Raw genomic sequence first — 16,221 nt, 5'->3', positions numbered from 1 at the left:
AACCCTGGTTGTTTCTCCCTGTCATTTTTTTTTTTTTTTTTTTTTTTTTTTTTTTTTTTTTTTAACCACAGGCCACAAGAGAAACCTTAAAATACCTTACAGAGGGTATTGCTTCCTCACTCCACATTTTCCAAGTTGATGTAACTAACTACAATTCTTTGCTGAGAAACTTTTGGTTAGACAAAGGAGAGTTTCCTAAGCTGTTCAGGCAGGAGGGAGTGTTGGTGTCATTCTCTACTCCACTTGTGATTGTGTAAGACGTGTGGACAGCCTTGTATAGGAGGTGGAGAGGGTGCTGGGATTAGTCAGGGTTCGGAGAAATGGAAGAAAAGCTAGGGAGATAGTTTGGTTGGTTATGTGCTTGCTGTGTTTATTTAGACCTGGTTTCCAATCCCCAGCACCATGTAACAACCTGTAAGAAGCTGGGTGTGGTGGTGTGTACCTGTGATGGCAACTCTGGGGAGGCAGAGACAGGAGAGTACCAGGAGCTGCTGGACAGGTAGTCTGTTGAGTTGGTGTGCTTCAGGTTCAGTGAGAGAGCCACTATCAAAAAAGGTGAAGACATTCAACACTGACCTCTGACTTCCACACACACATTCACACAAATGCACATGAACCTGTGCACACACATGTACATGCACATACCACGCAACACACCCATATAAAATAAAAATAAGTGAGAAATGGAAGACTGGAAGAGTGTGAGAAAGAGAGAGTGAGCAAGCATGCAAATACCAGTGGGCTCATTGATTTTAAGGCATGCACTCATATGATTGTAAAGGCTTGGCAGGTCCAAAATCTCGAGTCAAGTGAGAATCAGCAACAGATGTGTCTGCTGGCAGGGTTTCCCTTGCTCTGGGGATGTCAGTCTTTCCAGGAATGTCTTCAACTGATTGGGTAGGGATCATCCACATTATAGAGGGCAATCTATGCCTGTCAGGGTCTACTATTTCATTACTAATCTTATCTAAAATTTACCTTCACCAGGATGATGAGATGGTTCAGTGGGTAAAGGGCTTGCTGTCATGACTTTGTGGGCCTAATTGTGAAGGATGGGGATAAATGAGTGGGTGAGCCAATTAAAGGAAAACACCATGAAAATAATAATAAAGGAGGCATGAAGATACAAAGGTTAAAAGGTGGCAGATGAATGTGGCAATGTGAGAGTATTGGCCTAGATCAGGACCTCCTTCATCAGAGGGTTACGAGTTAAAGTGTCCTGAATCCCCAGGCTCCTTATGGAGTGGCAGCCCCAAGAGAGTTCCACACTGAGGGCTTTAGTTCAGCTGCCCAAACACCACCCTCTGAGAGCAGAAATCCAGGACTTTACTCTTATTTCTCAGTGCTCCATGTGGGAACAAAACCTATTCAGCAGTTCAGTCCACAGTCAGGCTGAGCCCTATCCCCAGGAGAACCAGCTCCACCCTACAACCTGAAACCTGACCTGCCTGTGAATGTGCTGCCACCCAGCCAGTGACTGCTCATATCCCAGGGACACAAAGACCAACAGAAAAGCTGCACTGCAGTCTGGGCCCTGCATTGTTATCTTAGCTCTGTCACTAAGTGTGCCCTAGGAACACCACCAAGGACAGTCCCCATGGCTAACAGCTGTGAACTCCTCCTGTCTGGCAGCCATCGGTCCAGGTGCTTCAAATGCCACACATTACACAGCAATCCCACCTGACAGGTGCTATTATTAGCTTCCTTTTACAGAGGAAGAACCAGAAGATAGTGAGGTTAATAACCTACTCCAGGTCACAGAGCGAGTGTTCTGACTCAAGGTCACCTTGGGCCTTACTAGTATTTGTCCAGCCAAGGCAAAGCCCTATGTAGACATTGTTTTGAGATAGGGTCTTACTATGTCGACCAGGCTGGCCTGGAACTCACAGAGATTTGCCTGCCTCTGCCTCCTGAGTGCGGCATTTAAGGCGTGTACCACCACACCTGACAAGAATAATACTTAATGGCACATGGAAATGACATGAACTCAAATTCCATGGCCCATAAAGTTTTACTGGAGCATCACCATGCCTATTCATTTACCTATTGTCTCTGGCTGCTCTTATGCAATAATAGCCTTGTTGAAGTATTTAACAGAGACCATATGGCCTTCCTAAGCCTTTAGGATTGATTGTGTGGCCCTTTGTAGAGTAAGCCTGGTCTAGTCCACTCTGTCAGCTGATGTAAGAGTCCTCTGAGGCTCCCTCTCCTTTGACCTCTACCTTTCACCAAGAGTGGGCAGAGGAGCTCATTATGAACAAGGTAATTGGTCCATCTCTGACAGGTCCAGGGTAGGCTGCTTACCCTAGCACTGACTTCCTCTTGTAACACCACACTGCCCCTTTGTGCCTTGTAGTACTAACCCTTCCCCATTCCCGCTACCTTTCAACTGCTGTTCACTAGTCCTTTGGGAAGGTGAGGGACTGGGATGCCCCTGTGTTTCATTACAGATGGGGATGGGAGACAGAACTGCAATAGTCAGCAGTAGACAGGGACCAATACCATCACTCCTAACCCAGCCCAGTGTCTACAACATGGCCTAGCCTGTGGGTTTTTAGCCCATCTGCCCCCAAAGAACCTCAGAGCCCTGATGCTGGTCATTCATTTCTGATTCCTGTCTATGGGCCCATGGGTAGGCTTTGGGAATCCAAGGACAGTTCCAGCGTGTGTGTGTGTGTGTGTGTGTGTGTGTGTGTGTGTGTGTGTGTGTGTCTGTGTGTGTCTGTGTGTGTGTGTCCTCTCCCCTACCACCCACACACGGCCCGCCTCACTGGCTATGCTCTCCCTTTAATCTACAATAAACTTTTTCCTCCACCATACCTAGGAGCAGTCATGTCCTTCTTTTTTTCTTTTTTCACCTGAGGCACCAGGAAAGGAAGGGATAACTCCTGGTCTCAAGTCAAGCCTAGCAGGGATGGTGGTGTGTCAGTATGATGGAAGTAGAAACAGTAAATGGTGGTGAGATAGCAGGAGCTGATGTTCCCCACACCCTCTCACTGTGCAGGCACTCTCTGAGAACCAGCTTTCTTATAACTACTCTCAAGCAAGAGAGTTTAAGTTTACAAACTGAAGTTCCCAGAAAAAGCTACACCTGTGTTAAAGATGTTAGAAGGCTGACTACAATTTTGTGATTGTGGAGAGTGGAAATGTTGCAGAACTTGAGACAAATTACCTTGCTTTAGACCCTTTAGTAATCACTTATTGCTCATCTCATCTCTGTGTCTGACCTAACAAATCTGTGACTATCAGGTAACACCTTTTGGAATAAGTTAATAGAAAACTAGCGTCCACCAACCAAGAGCTAGGAATGTCATCAGCTGGCACTTGAGACATGCAGCATAGATTTTCATGCTTTGCTGTAACCCAATTGCCTGATTTCTGGCTTGCTTTTGTTCTGTAGCTACAAAAATGTCATGAAACTATTTCCCACATTGGAACATGTTATTTGGGGCGATGTGAATCTGTGTTCCTGGGTCACAGCAATTCATATTTGGCTCAGGGATAAACTATCTGTGATTTCCCTTGAGGTGAGAGCAGTTTTGTGCCTACAGGAAGCAGAGTGACAAGAGAATAAAAGAACAGAGATTGGAGCAGGAGTTAGGAAAGACCTCAGTGGAGGAGGTGATGGTGCCTAGTGCTCTAAGGGATGAGCCCAGCTCCTCACAGAAGCAGACACTCCAGACAGTGAAACCAGCAAGCATCAAGTTGCATGTGAATTGTGAGGCCAGTGACACTGGGCCCTGACTAGCACCATTTAGTGACTGCTGTCCTCTAGTATGCCAACCATACAAGACTCTACTCTCAGGGCATGAGGTCAGATCTGAGAAGACACCATTTAACTGCTGTAGCAAAGAGAGGCCTAGATCCAGGGATTCAAACAGCTAAAAAACCTGGCCACCGATCATCACAACCAGCTAGGCCCTTTGGTACAGGTGCAAGGTCTTTGATACTTGGAAGCTGATGGGGAGGACTGCTTGAGTCCCTAAGTTCCAGGCCAAGCTGGGCAACACTGAGACTCTGTCTCAGACAGACAGACAGACAGGCAGGCAGACACACACACACACACACCTCCAGTACTTCTGTCTCTACACATAGAAGAGTACATAAGGAACACTGATATTGTTGTTCAAGGTAGGGCTCTCTATGTAGTCCAGGCTGGACTTGAACTCAAAACATTCCTGCTTCAGCCTCCTGAGTGCTGGGATTATAGACATGCTCCACCATACCAGGCTCTTTTACAGCCTCTTCAGTAGCCCTGGAAGGCTCATTTCAGTTGTGCTATCAATTCACTGGCTTCTTGGGTGAGTCTGTCTTCACCACCTTCCCTTTGTAGAACTCAACACTCCCACCCCCCACCCCCAGTAACAGGACTGTGCAGACAGGTATTTTTGTTTTGAAACAGGGTCTTACTCTGCAGCTCATGCTGCCCTGAAACTCATTTTGTAGTCCAGCTAGCCTGGGACTTGGTGGCAATCCTCTTGTCTTAGTCTCCCAAGTGCTAGGATTAAAGGTGTGAGCTACTGCTTCTGGTGGGAGGTTTTGAAATTTGTGGTCTCCCAGCCAATTGCAAAGAGCACTACTGAGAACCCCACCACTGCCAGCTTGAATCTCAGATGGGTCTAGCCTAATCTGACATGAACCCCAAGTCAGAGAGGGTCCAGCAGTGAGATTTAGTCAGTGCACTGATTTAGCAGCATTCTGTCTGTCCAGAAGTATTTCTTGCCCAAGGAAGGCAAGCTTTCGGGGCACGAAGAGATGTTGAGTTTTGAACAGCTGGTAAGCACACTGAGCCCAAATAAGCTTATCCAGAAAGTCTCAGGACTTTGTGGCTGGCTTTTACAGCCAGACTAATTTGCTTGTTTTTACGTAGCAAGTATGTAAAGAGGGCTGCCTTCTCTTTCCAGGTCCCAAATAAGGATTCAGGGTGGGGCTTTGTGAAGCACCTGGATTTCAGGCACTAGCAGTCCCTTGCAGAGAACTGATGAGAACCTCAAAAGAGCTACTAACAGCCGCAGTGGCGGTTACAGCACAGAGCTGGGCTAACGACTTTGGGGAAGCCTTGGCTTCCAAGGCAGGAAGAATGCAAAGAATGCCTTAACTAAAAGATCCAGGCTTCCCAGTCTGAACCCAAGGCGAAAAGCCATCAAAAAGAATTTCACAATGCTGTTGGGACCCTTCGGGCAAGAAGTAGGGGAGGGGGGTCATACCCAGACCACCCATTCCTGGGGAAATGTCGCCTGCCCTCCGCCCGAGAGTAGGTTCTGGGAGCCGGCATCTTCCCACGGGCTCCAGCCCCACTAGGTGGTATCGCTGTGACAACGACAAGCGTTAGTCATGTGTCAGGCAGCATCCTCAGTGCTTCGCGCTTATTAATGCATTTAATGATCAAGCAAGCCCAGGAAGGCCAGGCCACCGTCCCTTAACTACGGGCGAGGAACACCACCGGGGCGACGTCACACAAACCCGAGTCTCCCGACCGCGGGGACAGAGGCGCGGCCGAGCCCAGACACTCTGGTGTCCGGGAACGTGAGGGGCCGGAGAAGCGGCAAATGACCTGAGCGCGGCCAACCCGGGAGGGGCCCTCAGCTTGCGCGCGCCCGGCGTCTGCGGGGCCCAACGCCCGCTCATCACAGGAGTCCCTTTAACCCAAACTTTCTCCCTCTACTCTGGACCCCAGTACGCACGTATTGGTTGAGCCACATACGCCTGGACCCGCCCTCTCCCCCTGCCTATTGGTCTCCCTCAGCATCAATCCCCACATGAGGCTTCTGGTTGGCCCTTGATCTTGTCAATCAGGGTGAATCATAGGAGGCGGAGCCAAGAGCGCCGCGCCAGCCTCGCCTACCTCTTCCCACCCGACTAGGGACTCCGACAGGTCCCAGGGCCCAGGCCAGAGCGGCACACAGGGGAGGGGCTGCGCGCGGCTTCGGGGACTCACCGATACGTTGTCCCACCGGAGAGCTGAACGGGTTTCCTAGGAGAAAGTCCATTGCCACCGCTGCCGCTGCCACCAGCTCCCAGAATCAGGTGACAGCAACCGCCGGCGCCGCCGACCCGTCACGTGACCCGCTGGTCGGCCCGCGGGGCGGGGGCTCTGGCGCACAGCCACGAGGCCCCGCCCTCTAAGCCACGCCCCTGAAAGGCTTCCGCTTGCTCTGCGGCGGAGCCTAGAAGTCTTCACATCCGGAAACTGGGTCTCTGGCCAGGGAACGACTTGGGTCTGGTTACACAGCTGGGGCTTGTATCAGTGTCTTAGCCTTCAATCCTGGAGACGTAGCCCTGAGTGACAGGCTCCTTGACTCTGTCAGACTCGAAGTTTCTTTTTGATGTCTCCCTGCTCCAAGAGCCACCTTGTGTGTAGCCAAGAGGCAAGGGCCTGGGTTTGTGCTCCCTTGAGACAGAGAATGAACTCTACACCCAGGACTGTGGCAAGCCGCCTCACCGGCCTCTGTTCTTACTTGGCAACTGGGAAAAGTACTTTTTCTGCATCTGTTCCCTTCAGTGGTAAAGGGGGACAATATCCATAATGCTTTGAGAGTATTAAGATGACATGTAAATCACTCAATAGTAGGCATTCAGTGATTTCTTCCTTGATATATCTTTATAAGATATGTTTTAAATTTTTTAATTCTTTTTACTGTGTGTGTCATGGTGAGTACAGAGGACAGACCACAACTTTTCACACCAAGCCAGTGCTCTGCACCTATTTTTGATATAATCTTCCTAGGCTGGTCTCAAATTCAGATCTCCTGAGTGTTGGAATTATAGTTGTGCACCATAAAACTCAGCCTTTAATAAGTTTTATTTTGCTACTTACAATTTTTAACATCGTGTATTTCCATTAACTTTTTTTTAACCATGAAAGGTCAAATTTCCATATATTCAATGTTCATAATATTACCAAACATTCACTTTAGGCCAGCTGGTTGTAGACTCAGAGACAGGGAGGTGACATCACTTTTTTTTTTTTTTTTTTTCACAGACAAGACTCTGGAAGCTCATGGAACATGAACTATATATTTTTCAGCACAGTATTTCATGCAACCCTGACAAAAATTAATGGATACTTGATTTAGGCCAATACAATAATGTACATGGTTTCATTAGCCAGGCATTACAGCCACAATTATCAGATTCTCTAGTTTTACAATATACAAATGATATTTGGGAGCCTTAGACCCAGGATAGGTAGGAATATGAAAACTTGACCTTTATTTCAGCATTTGGTTTAAAATTTTTAAATTTTAATTATGTATATGTATGTGTATCTTTGTGTGGGTATATGTACTTGTGTGCTAGTGCCTAAGGAGGCTAGAAAGGGTGCCTGATCCTCTGGAGCTGGGATCTAACTTGGGTCCTTTGCAAGAGCAGGAAGTAATCTTAACCACTGACCCATCTCTCCAGCCTTTTAGAGAAAAATTAGGGTAGAATAGAGTGAATGACAGGTTTTTATAATTTTATAGCAACTATGATTAACCCAATTAGGGAAAAGACAGCTAAGACCGGACTACAAATATTAAAAATGAGATCTTTAATATAAGTACAAAATTTTGTTTCTTTATACAACTGTAATAGGGTTTGGATCAAACCACTAGGATTTATTTAAAAAAAACAAAATAAAACAATGATATAAAAACAGCAAGAAGGCCTGAATCCAAAGTTTTCCCTCTAATAGTACCAAATACACAAGTTACAGATTATTATACAAATGTGTACAAATCTTTAATACAAACACAACAGGGCTAGGCTTCAGAGGAAAACAAACACGAAAAGTCAGTTCTCATCAGGAGTCCCCTGCTGTCTGTAGCAATGACAATGGAGGACTGACTGCTTCCTGTACCATGTGTGTCTTCTTGGCCTCTCCTTCATACCCTGTTTCTCAAAGGAAACTTCTGTAGGTTCAAATGAGGTTCTGACCTGTTAACTCAAATTTAAATTTCTGCTCTTTTCTTTTTCTTTTCTATTTTTTTTTTTTTTTTTTTTTTGAGGCAGGGTTTCTCTGTGTAGCTTTGCACCTTTCCTAGAACTCACTCTGTAGCCCAGGCTGGTCTCGAACTCACAGAGATCCGCCTGCCTCTGCCTCTCAAGTGCTGGGATTAAAGACATGCGCCACCACCGCCCGGCTAATTTCTGCTCTTCTTGATTTCAGTTTCCACATATTCCTGTTTCCTTCTCCATTTCCTAGATTAAATCTCAAAACTGCTCTGATCTGAAAAAGGGACTGAGAGTCCAGAACACCTGTGAGAAGCTCAGCTGTGAAGCACAGTGAGGCTATGGGAAGGAATTAAACAGGATGGCAGCTGGCTACATGGTCCGCAAAGTTTGCTGTGATGCTGCCCTGTTCCATCTAGGCTAGAGGAAGAAAGCATGGAAGGGGATCTCACATCAAGTTTCCAAACAAGTGCTGACTGTCTTCTAACAGGGAAGCAGGTCTGGTTCTTTGGGAATAAGGGCAGTTGGGATTGTGACATTCCTTTCTATTTCACTTTCCTAACATTATTGAAGGCCATGAAGCTCCTTTCTGAATCATAACACCCTAACATATGGATGACTTGGAGCTTTTAGACAGACATGAAGACATGACAAGTCTGTAGCTCCACATGCCACTGCTGGTGGAGGCTTGTTATTAAATTATATATACAGAAATTTACAGGATAAATTAAAATCTAAAAATTCTAAAGAGTTAAATACACATAATTAAAATATACGCTCACACGCACATAGAGATAACCCCACTGAGAACGGAGGACTCCTTTGTGATTGTGTGTGGAATGCGGAGCACAATCTGCCCACCAGGGGAACCAGAGCAGAACCAAGAAGCTGCAGAATCTCTCAGGATTTGGTGGTCAACCAATGCTGCCAACAGAAGACACAGCTTTGGTTTTTACAGACCCAGCCTTCTTGGCCAGCCAGTGCAGGTTCAACAGGCGGCACCAACAGTTCTGGCCTCTCCAAGGTATTTCTCTGCTGCCAAGAATCACATAACTGAGGCTATCAGTAGTGTCAATGACTGTGGTACCAACGGTTACAACAAAAGTGGAGACACAGATCCTCTTTAGTAGGAATTGGAATGAGTCCCCTATCAGTCCACTGAAGCCATCCCACCTCCCCCCAGCTCTCTTTGAGTCAAATAGTTTGTAGTCATCTGGCCTCCTCCCATAATCTTTACTATATTTCCAATTATAAGACAGGTAAGGCAAATGGTCAGTGATGGGTCTGGAGGTACAACCAAGCTTAGAAAAAAAAAAAATCACATTTTAGCTGTCTATAAGGAGATACACATGGTACCCAGAATAAGCCCCTAGTCCCCAAATCACACTGATTTTTAAGGCAGATTTTTTTTACACAAAAAATAATTCCAAGCCCACATTCATGCCAAAGTTTCCTTTTTATCTAAACCCTTGCCATTTCATAAAATTATTAAAAGCGAAGTAGTTATAATCCTATGTATATACTGTACATTATATATATGTATATATAGATATAAAAATTTAAAACCTACACCCAGAGATCAGTGGAGGATCTGGAACAGTCATATATACATGAACTAGTGAAGGGTAGACAGGTTCCCCCAGGCTTCTCGGAGGTCACAGTCCAGGCATGATGTATGCAATGTTGTCCAGCGTGTCTGACTGCAAACAAGGAGAAAGGGCTCAGCTGTGGCGTGCCTTACTGTGGTCCCAGAGACAGGTCACGTTCAGGGGGAGAGTGGCTAGAGACACAGGCATGCTGTTGTCAGCTATGCCAGCTTCTTTACTCATGCCTCACATTAGACCCGACAGCAGGGAGAAGTCCCTCTACTGCCTTTGAGCTGCAGCCCCTCAAGGGCTAGACCACACCGATTCTCTCCAAAGTACTGTTGTGGAGGTGGCACGTTTTCTAGTTTCACTGAAACCATAGCATACAGTTGATAATACAGTGTCATGCTCTGTGGGACAATATGTGATAGAAGTGCCATGTGCTACCAAGCCTCAGGAGCAGTGCTGGGTATGCTCATTAAGGAGGCTTTCTGGCTCCCAAAGGCCCCAGCTCTAAAAAGTTAAGGAAGACAACAACAATAACAAAAACTCACCAAGACCTGTTTGGGACAGCCGTTCAATTCAGGTAGTTGTGTGGTCAGGCATGCCAAAGGGCCAAGAGCACAGATAATTGAATCCAGGAGCACGGACAAGCTGCCGGACACTGCTACCATGCCCTGCAAGGAAAGCAGATGGCAACTAAATCTCTCACTTGCTCTTGCTGCTCAACGCTCTCCTGCTTGTAAGGTCTCACTCCTCTTTTACATCTTCTTGATAAAACACAGTAACAAAAGGCACTGTGTGTAGTCAGCAGAAGATCTGTGAGAGGCTACTAGAATTCACTCCCATGCAATCAAGCAAAATCTTAATAACTATTTGCTAAGTTTCTGTCATTTCTATACTACATTGCTACTGAACCTTCTCTCCTCAGTGCTGATATCTTCACTCACAATCTATAGATTTTCTCAGAAGGCCAAGTAGGAACTCTAATCACATACCCCTAGCCCCCCACAAAACCCTACTCAAAAATCCTCTGCAGTCCCAGAACAGGAAACTACAAATACTTCAGTGTCTACCAAAACATCTGGTTTGAATGCCTGCCTTACCCTCCTACTTTCTGTGTATATACACCCCTACCTCAACAGTTAAGCAGGAAGACTCTTCCAAAGATCTGTTTAAAGCCTCAATGGCCCTCCTTCCACCTTTCTCTGCAAAAGGCCCCAAGAAGGAGAACCAGGCACCTGCCATCTTCTATTCACAACATCTTTCCAGCTATCCACCCACCCATTTTCACCAGGCCTTTTACTCCTATAACCCGGTACACTGCTTCCTCTGTCTCTCCTTTGGAGACAGGGTCTCACTTTTTAGTGCAGGCTGGCCTAGAACTCATTTTATTATTATTATTATTATTATTAATTTTTATTTTATGTGTATTGGTGTTTTGCCTGCATGTATGTCTGTGTGAGAGTGTCAGATCTTGGAGTTACAGACAGTTGTGAGCTGCCATGTGTGTGCTGGGAACTGAACCCAGGTCCTCTGGAAGAGCAGCAGTCAGTGCTCTTAACCCCTGAGCCATCTCTGTAGGTCCCTAGAACTCACTTTTTTGAAATTCACAGCAGTCTTCCTGACTCAGGATCCTAGCAGTAGAGCTACAGTTCTGTGCACCACCAATGCCTGAGTGACACTGTTCTGTGACAGTCTTGTAACTGCTCACAACAGCACAGGAGTGCAACATGAGGAGGACAAGGCCAGTTGGGCTCTATTTTTGGTACTAATAGTTGTATAAATTTGCGATGAAGCTCAGATATTCAATATCTACACTAGTGAACTATGTAAATCAATGTTCCTGAAAGTGTGGTATACAATTTCTGGTGGCATACATATGAACTTTAACTATTTTAATAGTTACAAATCCACTATGCTGTTCATTAAATAAAAATCATGGGACTGGAGACATGGTTCAGGAGTTAAGAGCACAGGCTGCTCTTCTAGAAGACCTGGGTTGATTCCCAGCACCCACATGGTAGCTCACAACCACCTGTAACTCCAACTCAGGGCAGTGGAAGCCACACTTTCACCTTGCTCACACTCACACATACATGCACACATTTTTGGGAAACCACAGCCTAGACAGGGAACGAGAAATGACTGCTAATGGGCATTGAGTTTCTTTCTGGGGTAATGAAAAGGTTTTAGAGACGGTGATGGGTCCAAAACTCTGAAAAGTATTGCCATTGAATCTTGCACTATAAAGAGTGAACTTTTGGCATGTGAATCATATTTTATTAAGGCTGTTACCAAAGGTAAGTGGATAACAGAATCTATCAACTCTTTTCTCTTTCTGGTATGGTAACAACCCCTTATCTGCAGTTTCCCTTTTCATGGCTATAGTTACTCAGGTTTTTTGGTTTGGTGGAAGGGGTTTGTTATTGTTTCTTTTGCAGACAGTGGCATGTTACATACTGCAGGCTGGCTTTAAATCCATCATCCTCCTGCCTTAGCCTCTCAATTTCTGGGGTCATAGGTGTACCCACCACTCAGTCTCAATTCCCAATTCTAAACTGCATACATGCTGTTGGAATGGCACAATGTAATCTCTGTCCTCTGTGGATTGTGAATTAATTCTATTCAGCACCTCAGTGCTGCATGGGCTACTTACTTCTTGGTTGCTAGTAGCCATCTCTGGTACCAGGTCAAGCATTGTGGTATCACTATCTATATATAGGTGTAAGTGCTACCTGTGGGTTTGGGCATGCTGCTGGGTGTCTGTTGCCTGCGGTGTATATACAAATTCTCAAAGCATCTCTTCACACATGTGTGCATGGTTCTGTTAGTCACATAAAATTATCTTTCCAGTTAGATTGTAAGCATCCTAAGACAGCCAATAGACAGTTAGGTTTTTCTACTCTGTAAGTTCTTGGAATAATCTCATAAGAACTCAAAAATATTTGCCAGCTGGGTGGTGGCAGAGGCAGGTGGATCTCTGTGAGCCTGGTCTACAGAGGGAGTCCCAGGGGAGCCAGGGATGTTACACAGAGAAACTCTGTCTCTAAAAACAAAAATAAAAAAATATTTTCCAAACAAAAAGGAACTATCTTGGAAAATCTGGACAATAGTGCATAAAACCATTTTACAGCGGGTGGTGGTAACACATGCCTTTAATTCCAGCACTTGGGAGGCAGAGCCAGGCGGATCTTTGTGAGTTCAAGGCCAGCCTGGTCTATAGAGCGAGATCCAGGAAAGGCGCAAAGCTACACAGAGAAACCCTGTCTCAAAAAACAAAACAAAACAAAACAAAACAAAAACCCAAAACAAAACAAAACAAAACAAAAAACCCAAAAACCATTTTACTTTCAACTTTTTCGAAAATGTAATAATGGTTAAATGTGAAAATTCAATAAGGATCACAGAATATTTTATTCTGGAAATACTTTTACTTATTTAGGTATTTGAGTATTGTATGAGAATGCCCATGTTCTTTCAACACCTGCTGAATTTTTAGAAACTAGCCAAAGAACTCAGATGTAGATTCATTTTCTGTAGCTTTTGTCTGTTGAATAATAATTTAACATTTACGTAAAACAAGTCACTAGTTTTTATATTCTTGACTGATTTTCTAACTTAAAAATGGCTTTAATAGGGCTGGAGAGATGGCTCAGAGGTTAAGAGCACTGCTGCTCTTCCAGAGGTCCTGAGTTCAATTTCCAGCAACCAAGTGGTGGCTCATAACCAACTATAATGAGATCTGGTGCCCTCTTCTGGTGTGGAGTGTAGGCATACATGTAGGCAGAACACGCATATATAATAAATAAATAAATCTTAAAAAAAATAGCTTTAATAGCATACAATAATTCCTTTGCTGAAATGTCTCACAGCTGAGAACTGAACTGCCACACTAAGTTAGCTAAGGGGAAGATCGGTTAGAAATGAACTTTCAGAAGGACAAAGAAAACCACAATAAAAGATCGTATTTTTATGTGTAAAAGTGTGTTGCCTGCCTGTATTCTGTGCACCATGTGTGTGCATGGTTAGAGAGGGTGTTTGGGTCCCCTGGATCTGCAGTTACAGACAGTTGTCAGCGGCCGCATGGGTGCTGGGAATGGAATCTAGGTCTGCTGGAAGAGCAGCTATGCTCTTATTTCAGCCCCCTTTTTCTTTTTTTGTTTTCGAGACAGGGTTTCTCTGTGTAGCCCTGGCTGTCCTGGAACTCACAGAGATCCATCTGCCTCTGCTTCCCAAGTGTCGGAATTCTTTTGATACTGTAATATAATTACATCATTTCCCTCTTTCCTCCCAAACCCTCCCACATTCCCCTCCTTGCTCTCTTTCAAATTCATGGCCTCTTTTCATCATTAACTGTTGTGACACTCCTGGAGGTGCATGTGTGTATTTTTCTCCTAAGCACACAAATACAACCTGCTCAGTCTGTATAATGTTACTTGTATTTGTTTTCAGGGCTGACCATTTGGTACTGGATAACTAGTTGGTGTGCTCTTCCCTGGGGAAGACTACTTCTTCTACTCTCAGTATTCCTTAGTTGCCTGTAGTTCTTTGTCTAAGGTTGAGCCCTGTGACCCTTTCATTAAAGGTAGAGTCTCACTCTCTAGCCCTGGTTGGCCTCAAACTTGTGATTATCCTCCTGCTTCTGGCTCTTGAACGCTGGGATTTTCAGAGAATGATGGGAATTCTTATCCTTGTATAATCTTGTCTGACCATTCAAAACTGCAGAAATTGTACTAAACAATCCCAGCTCTCAGAAGGCTCCAGGGGTGTCCACTATTTTTTTCACTGCATTTTAATTTACTTGGGCTTATTTTTTTGAGACAGGATTTCAGTCTGTAGCCTAGGCTGATCTTGAACTTGCAGCAATTCTCCCGCTTCAGCCTCCCAAGTTCTGGGATTATTAGGCTGAGCTGCCATGAGTGGCTTCTACTTAATTTTTTAAAAAATTATGTTATATGTATGGGTGGGTGTTTTACCCCCAAGTATGTCTGTGCTTAAGGAGGCCAGAAGAAGGCGTCAGATTTCCCTGAACTAGAGTTGCAAGTGGTTGTGAGCTACCTTGTGCATGCCGGGATTTGAATCCTGGTCTTTGGGAAGAGCAGCCAGTGCTCTTAACTGCAGAGACATCTCTATTTCTTCCACTGAACTTTTAGAGACTAAAACCCAGCTACAGGGTATCTTAACTTCTCCTAGCGCCACTGTTTCTACAGGATGGTATAATGGTATACACTCTAAGAGCCAGTAGGCAGACTCTGAATCTCTAGACATCTTTTTACACACCATGAGTACCTGGCATTATTTTGCATTAAGTAGTTGCTCATTAAATGAACAAATGGCTCTAAATAGATCTAAATGGTATAAGAAACAGGAATCCTGCTAATGAGTGCTGTGCTTACCTCTGTCTCCTGCAGGCGGTGTCCAATGAGGCTGAGAGACTCTCCTAACAACTGGAGATGAGCAGCGACATCAATGGGCTCTGTCTCAGGAGCTTTGGCTGGTGAGGCTGGCAAAAGCATTGTGGTTGGTGGGGACTTCTTTTGGGGTGACAGTATTCCCACAGAAGAAGCTGAGAACAGAGGGATGAAAATTTGCCCATGGCCTTCAATGTCACAAAAATGACAATTTCCCTCTTAAAAAACTATACCAGGCATTAGCTAATTTATGTTTGTGAGCTAAAATTAGTTTGACTTCTTTTTTTGTGACCCATGAGATAAAAATAGTTTTACTTAAAATTTTTTTAAATTTATATTTATGTACATGAGCGTTTCCCTAATATGCATGCCTGTGCACCCACATGTGAAAAGTGCCCAGAAGCCAAGAGAGGGTACTGGATTCTCTGGAACTGGAGTTATAGTCAGTTGTGAGCAAGGTTGAAGCTAGGATTTGAACCCTAGTCGTTTGAAAGAACAGCTAGTGCTCTTAACTGCTGAGCCATCTCTCTAGCCCCTAGTTGTATACATTTAAAGGGTTGTAAGAAAGAAAAACAAATGAAAAATGTATATGTGACTGGAAATGTGAATACCATACAAAGGTTGTAACATCCACTTTCTGGATCCTTTTATTTTTTAAAGACAGGGTCTCAGTGTTGTCCAGACTAGTCTATAATTTGCTATGTAGAGCTCAGGCTAGCTTTGAATTTGCCACTCTCCTGCTTGCTAGGTTAGAGGTAGGCTGAAGGACCCTTCCCTCACTTACTTTCTGGATCTTTACAGCAAAGTCTGTGTCTCCTTACAGTGTCTAAATTTGAACTCCTTCTATGCAGCCTGTAATACTCAGTAATACTTAGGTGTCAAGGCCTACTTTTATTATAAGCTGTTTGCTCTCCCAACTTCCTAGCAAAGAAGCAGAATTCACAGGGTGTTGGAGAAAATCTGTTCAAAGCACAAGAGAGAAGTGGCTGCTACCTCTGACTTTCCCGGAACCTTCGGCACTGGATGCTTTTCTTTTCACAGTCGTGGCTTCAGCTTTGTTCTGTTTGTGCTGCAGATACTGAGCCTTTTGCTTCCAGATCTGCAACAGATCAGCCACACATAATTTAAAAAGAAAGGCAAAAGGGGAAGCAGAAAGGGGGCAGGGAGCTGGAAGAAGGGGAGAGAGGACAGATAGGAATTCCGGATCTTAGGTCAATCAAGTGGCTTTGAGGTGATAAGCTGATCTTAGATGCAGGACTACAAACACGTACTCTTCAGTGCTAAGGGTC

General features: G+C 44.8%; 1 protein-coding gene and 1 long non-coding RNA gene across 4 annotated transcripts in view; one reads left to right on the top strand and one right to left on the bottom strand.

Moving 5' to 3' along the window:
* Positions 1–5,497: 5,497 nt before the first annotated feature.
* The window catches only part of LOC131911855 (uncharacterized), a 34,926-nt gene continuing 24,202 nt past the window's right edge, over positions 5,498–16,221 (top strand). The window contains exons 1-2 of the long non-coding RNA XR_009379441.1: positions 5,498–6,027; positions 14,933–15,018. This is a non-coding gene — a long non-coding RNA (uncharacterized LOC131911855). The remainder of the gene's footprint in view (positions 6,028–14,932; positions 15,019–16,221) is intronic.
* The window catches only part of Hmgxb4 (HMG-box containing 4), a 46,504-nt gene continuing 38,689 nt past the window's right edge, over positions 8,407–16,221 (bottom strand). For all 3 annotated transcript variants that reach the window (XM_059264263.1, XM_059264261.1, XM_059264262.1), the window contains 4 exons: positions 15,926–16,031; positions 14,918–15,087; positions 10,073–10,195; positions 8,407–9,632 (listed from right to left, as the gene is read on the bottom strand). In XM_059264263.1, coding sequence (XP_059120246.1) covers positions 9,588–9,632; positions 10,073–10,195; positions 14,918–15,087; positions 15,926–16,031 — 444 coding nt within the window. In that variant the 3' untranslated portion in view covers positions 8,407–9,587. The remainder of the gene's footprint in view (positions 9,633–10,072; positions 10,196–14,917; positions 15,088–15,925; positions 16,032–16,221) is intronic.

The sequence above is a fragment of the Peromyscus eremicus genome, chromosome 5, assembly GCF_949786415.1.
Source record: "Peromyscus eremicus chromosome 5, PerEre_H2_v1, whole genome shotgun sequence".
Classification (NCBI taxonomy): domain Eukaryota; kingdom Metazoa; phylum Chordata; class Mammalia; order Rodentia; family Cricetidae; genus Peromyscus; species Peromyscus eremicus.
The sequence above is the reverse complement of the archived record's forward strand: the minus strand, read 5'-3'. Positions and strand labels throughout refer to the sequence as shown.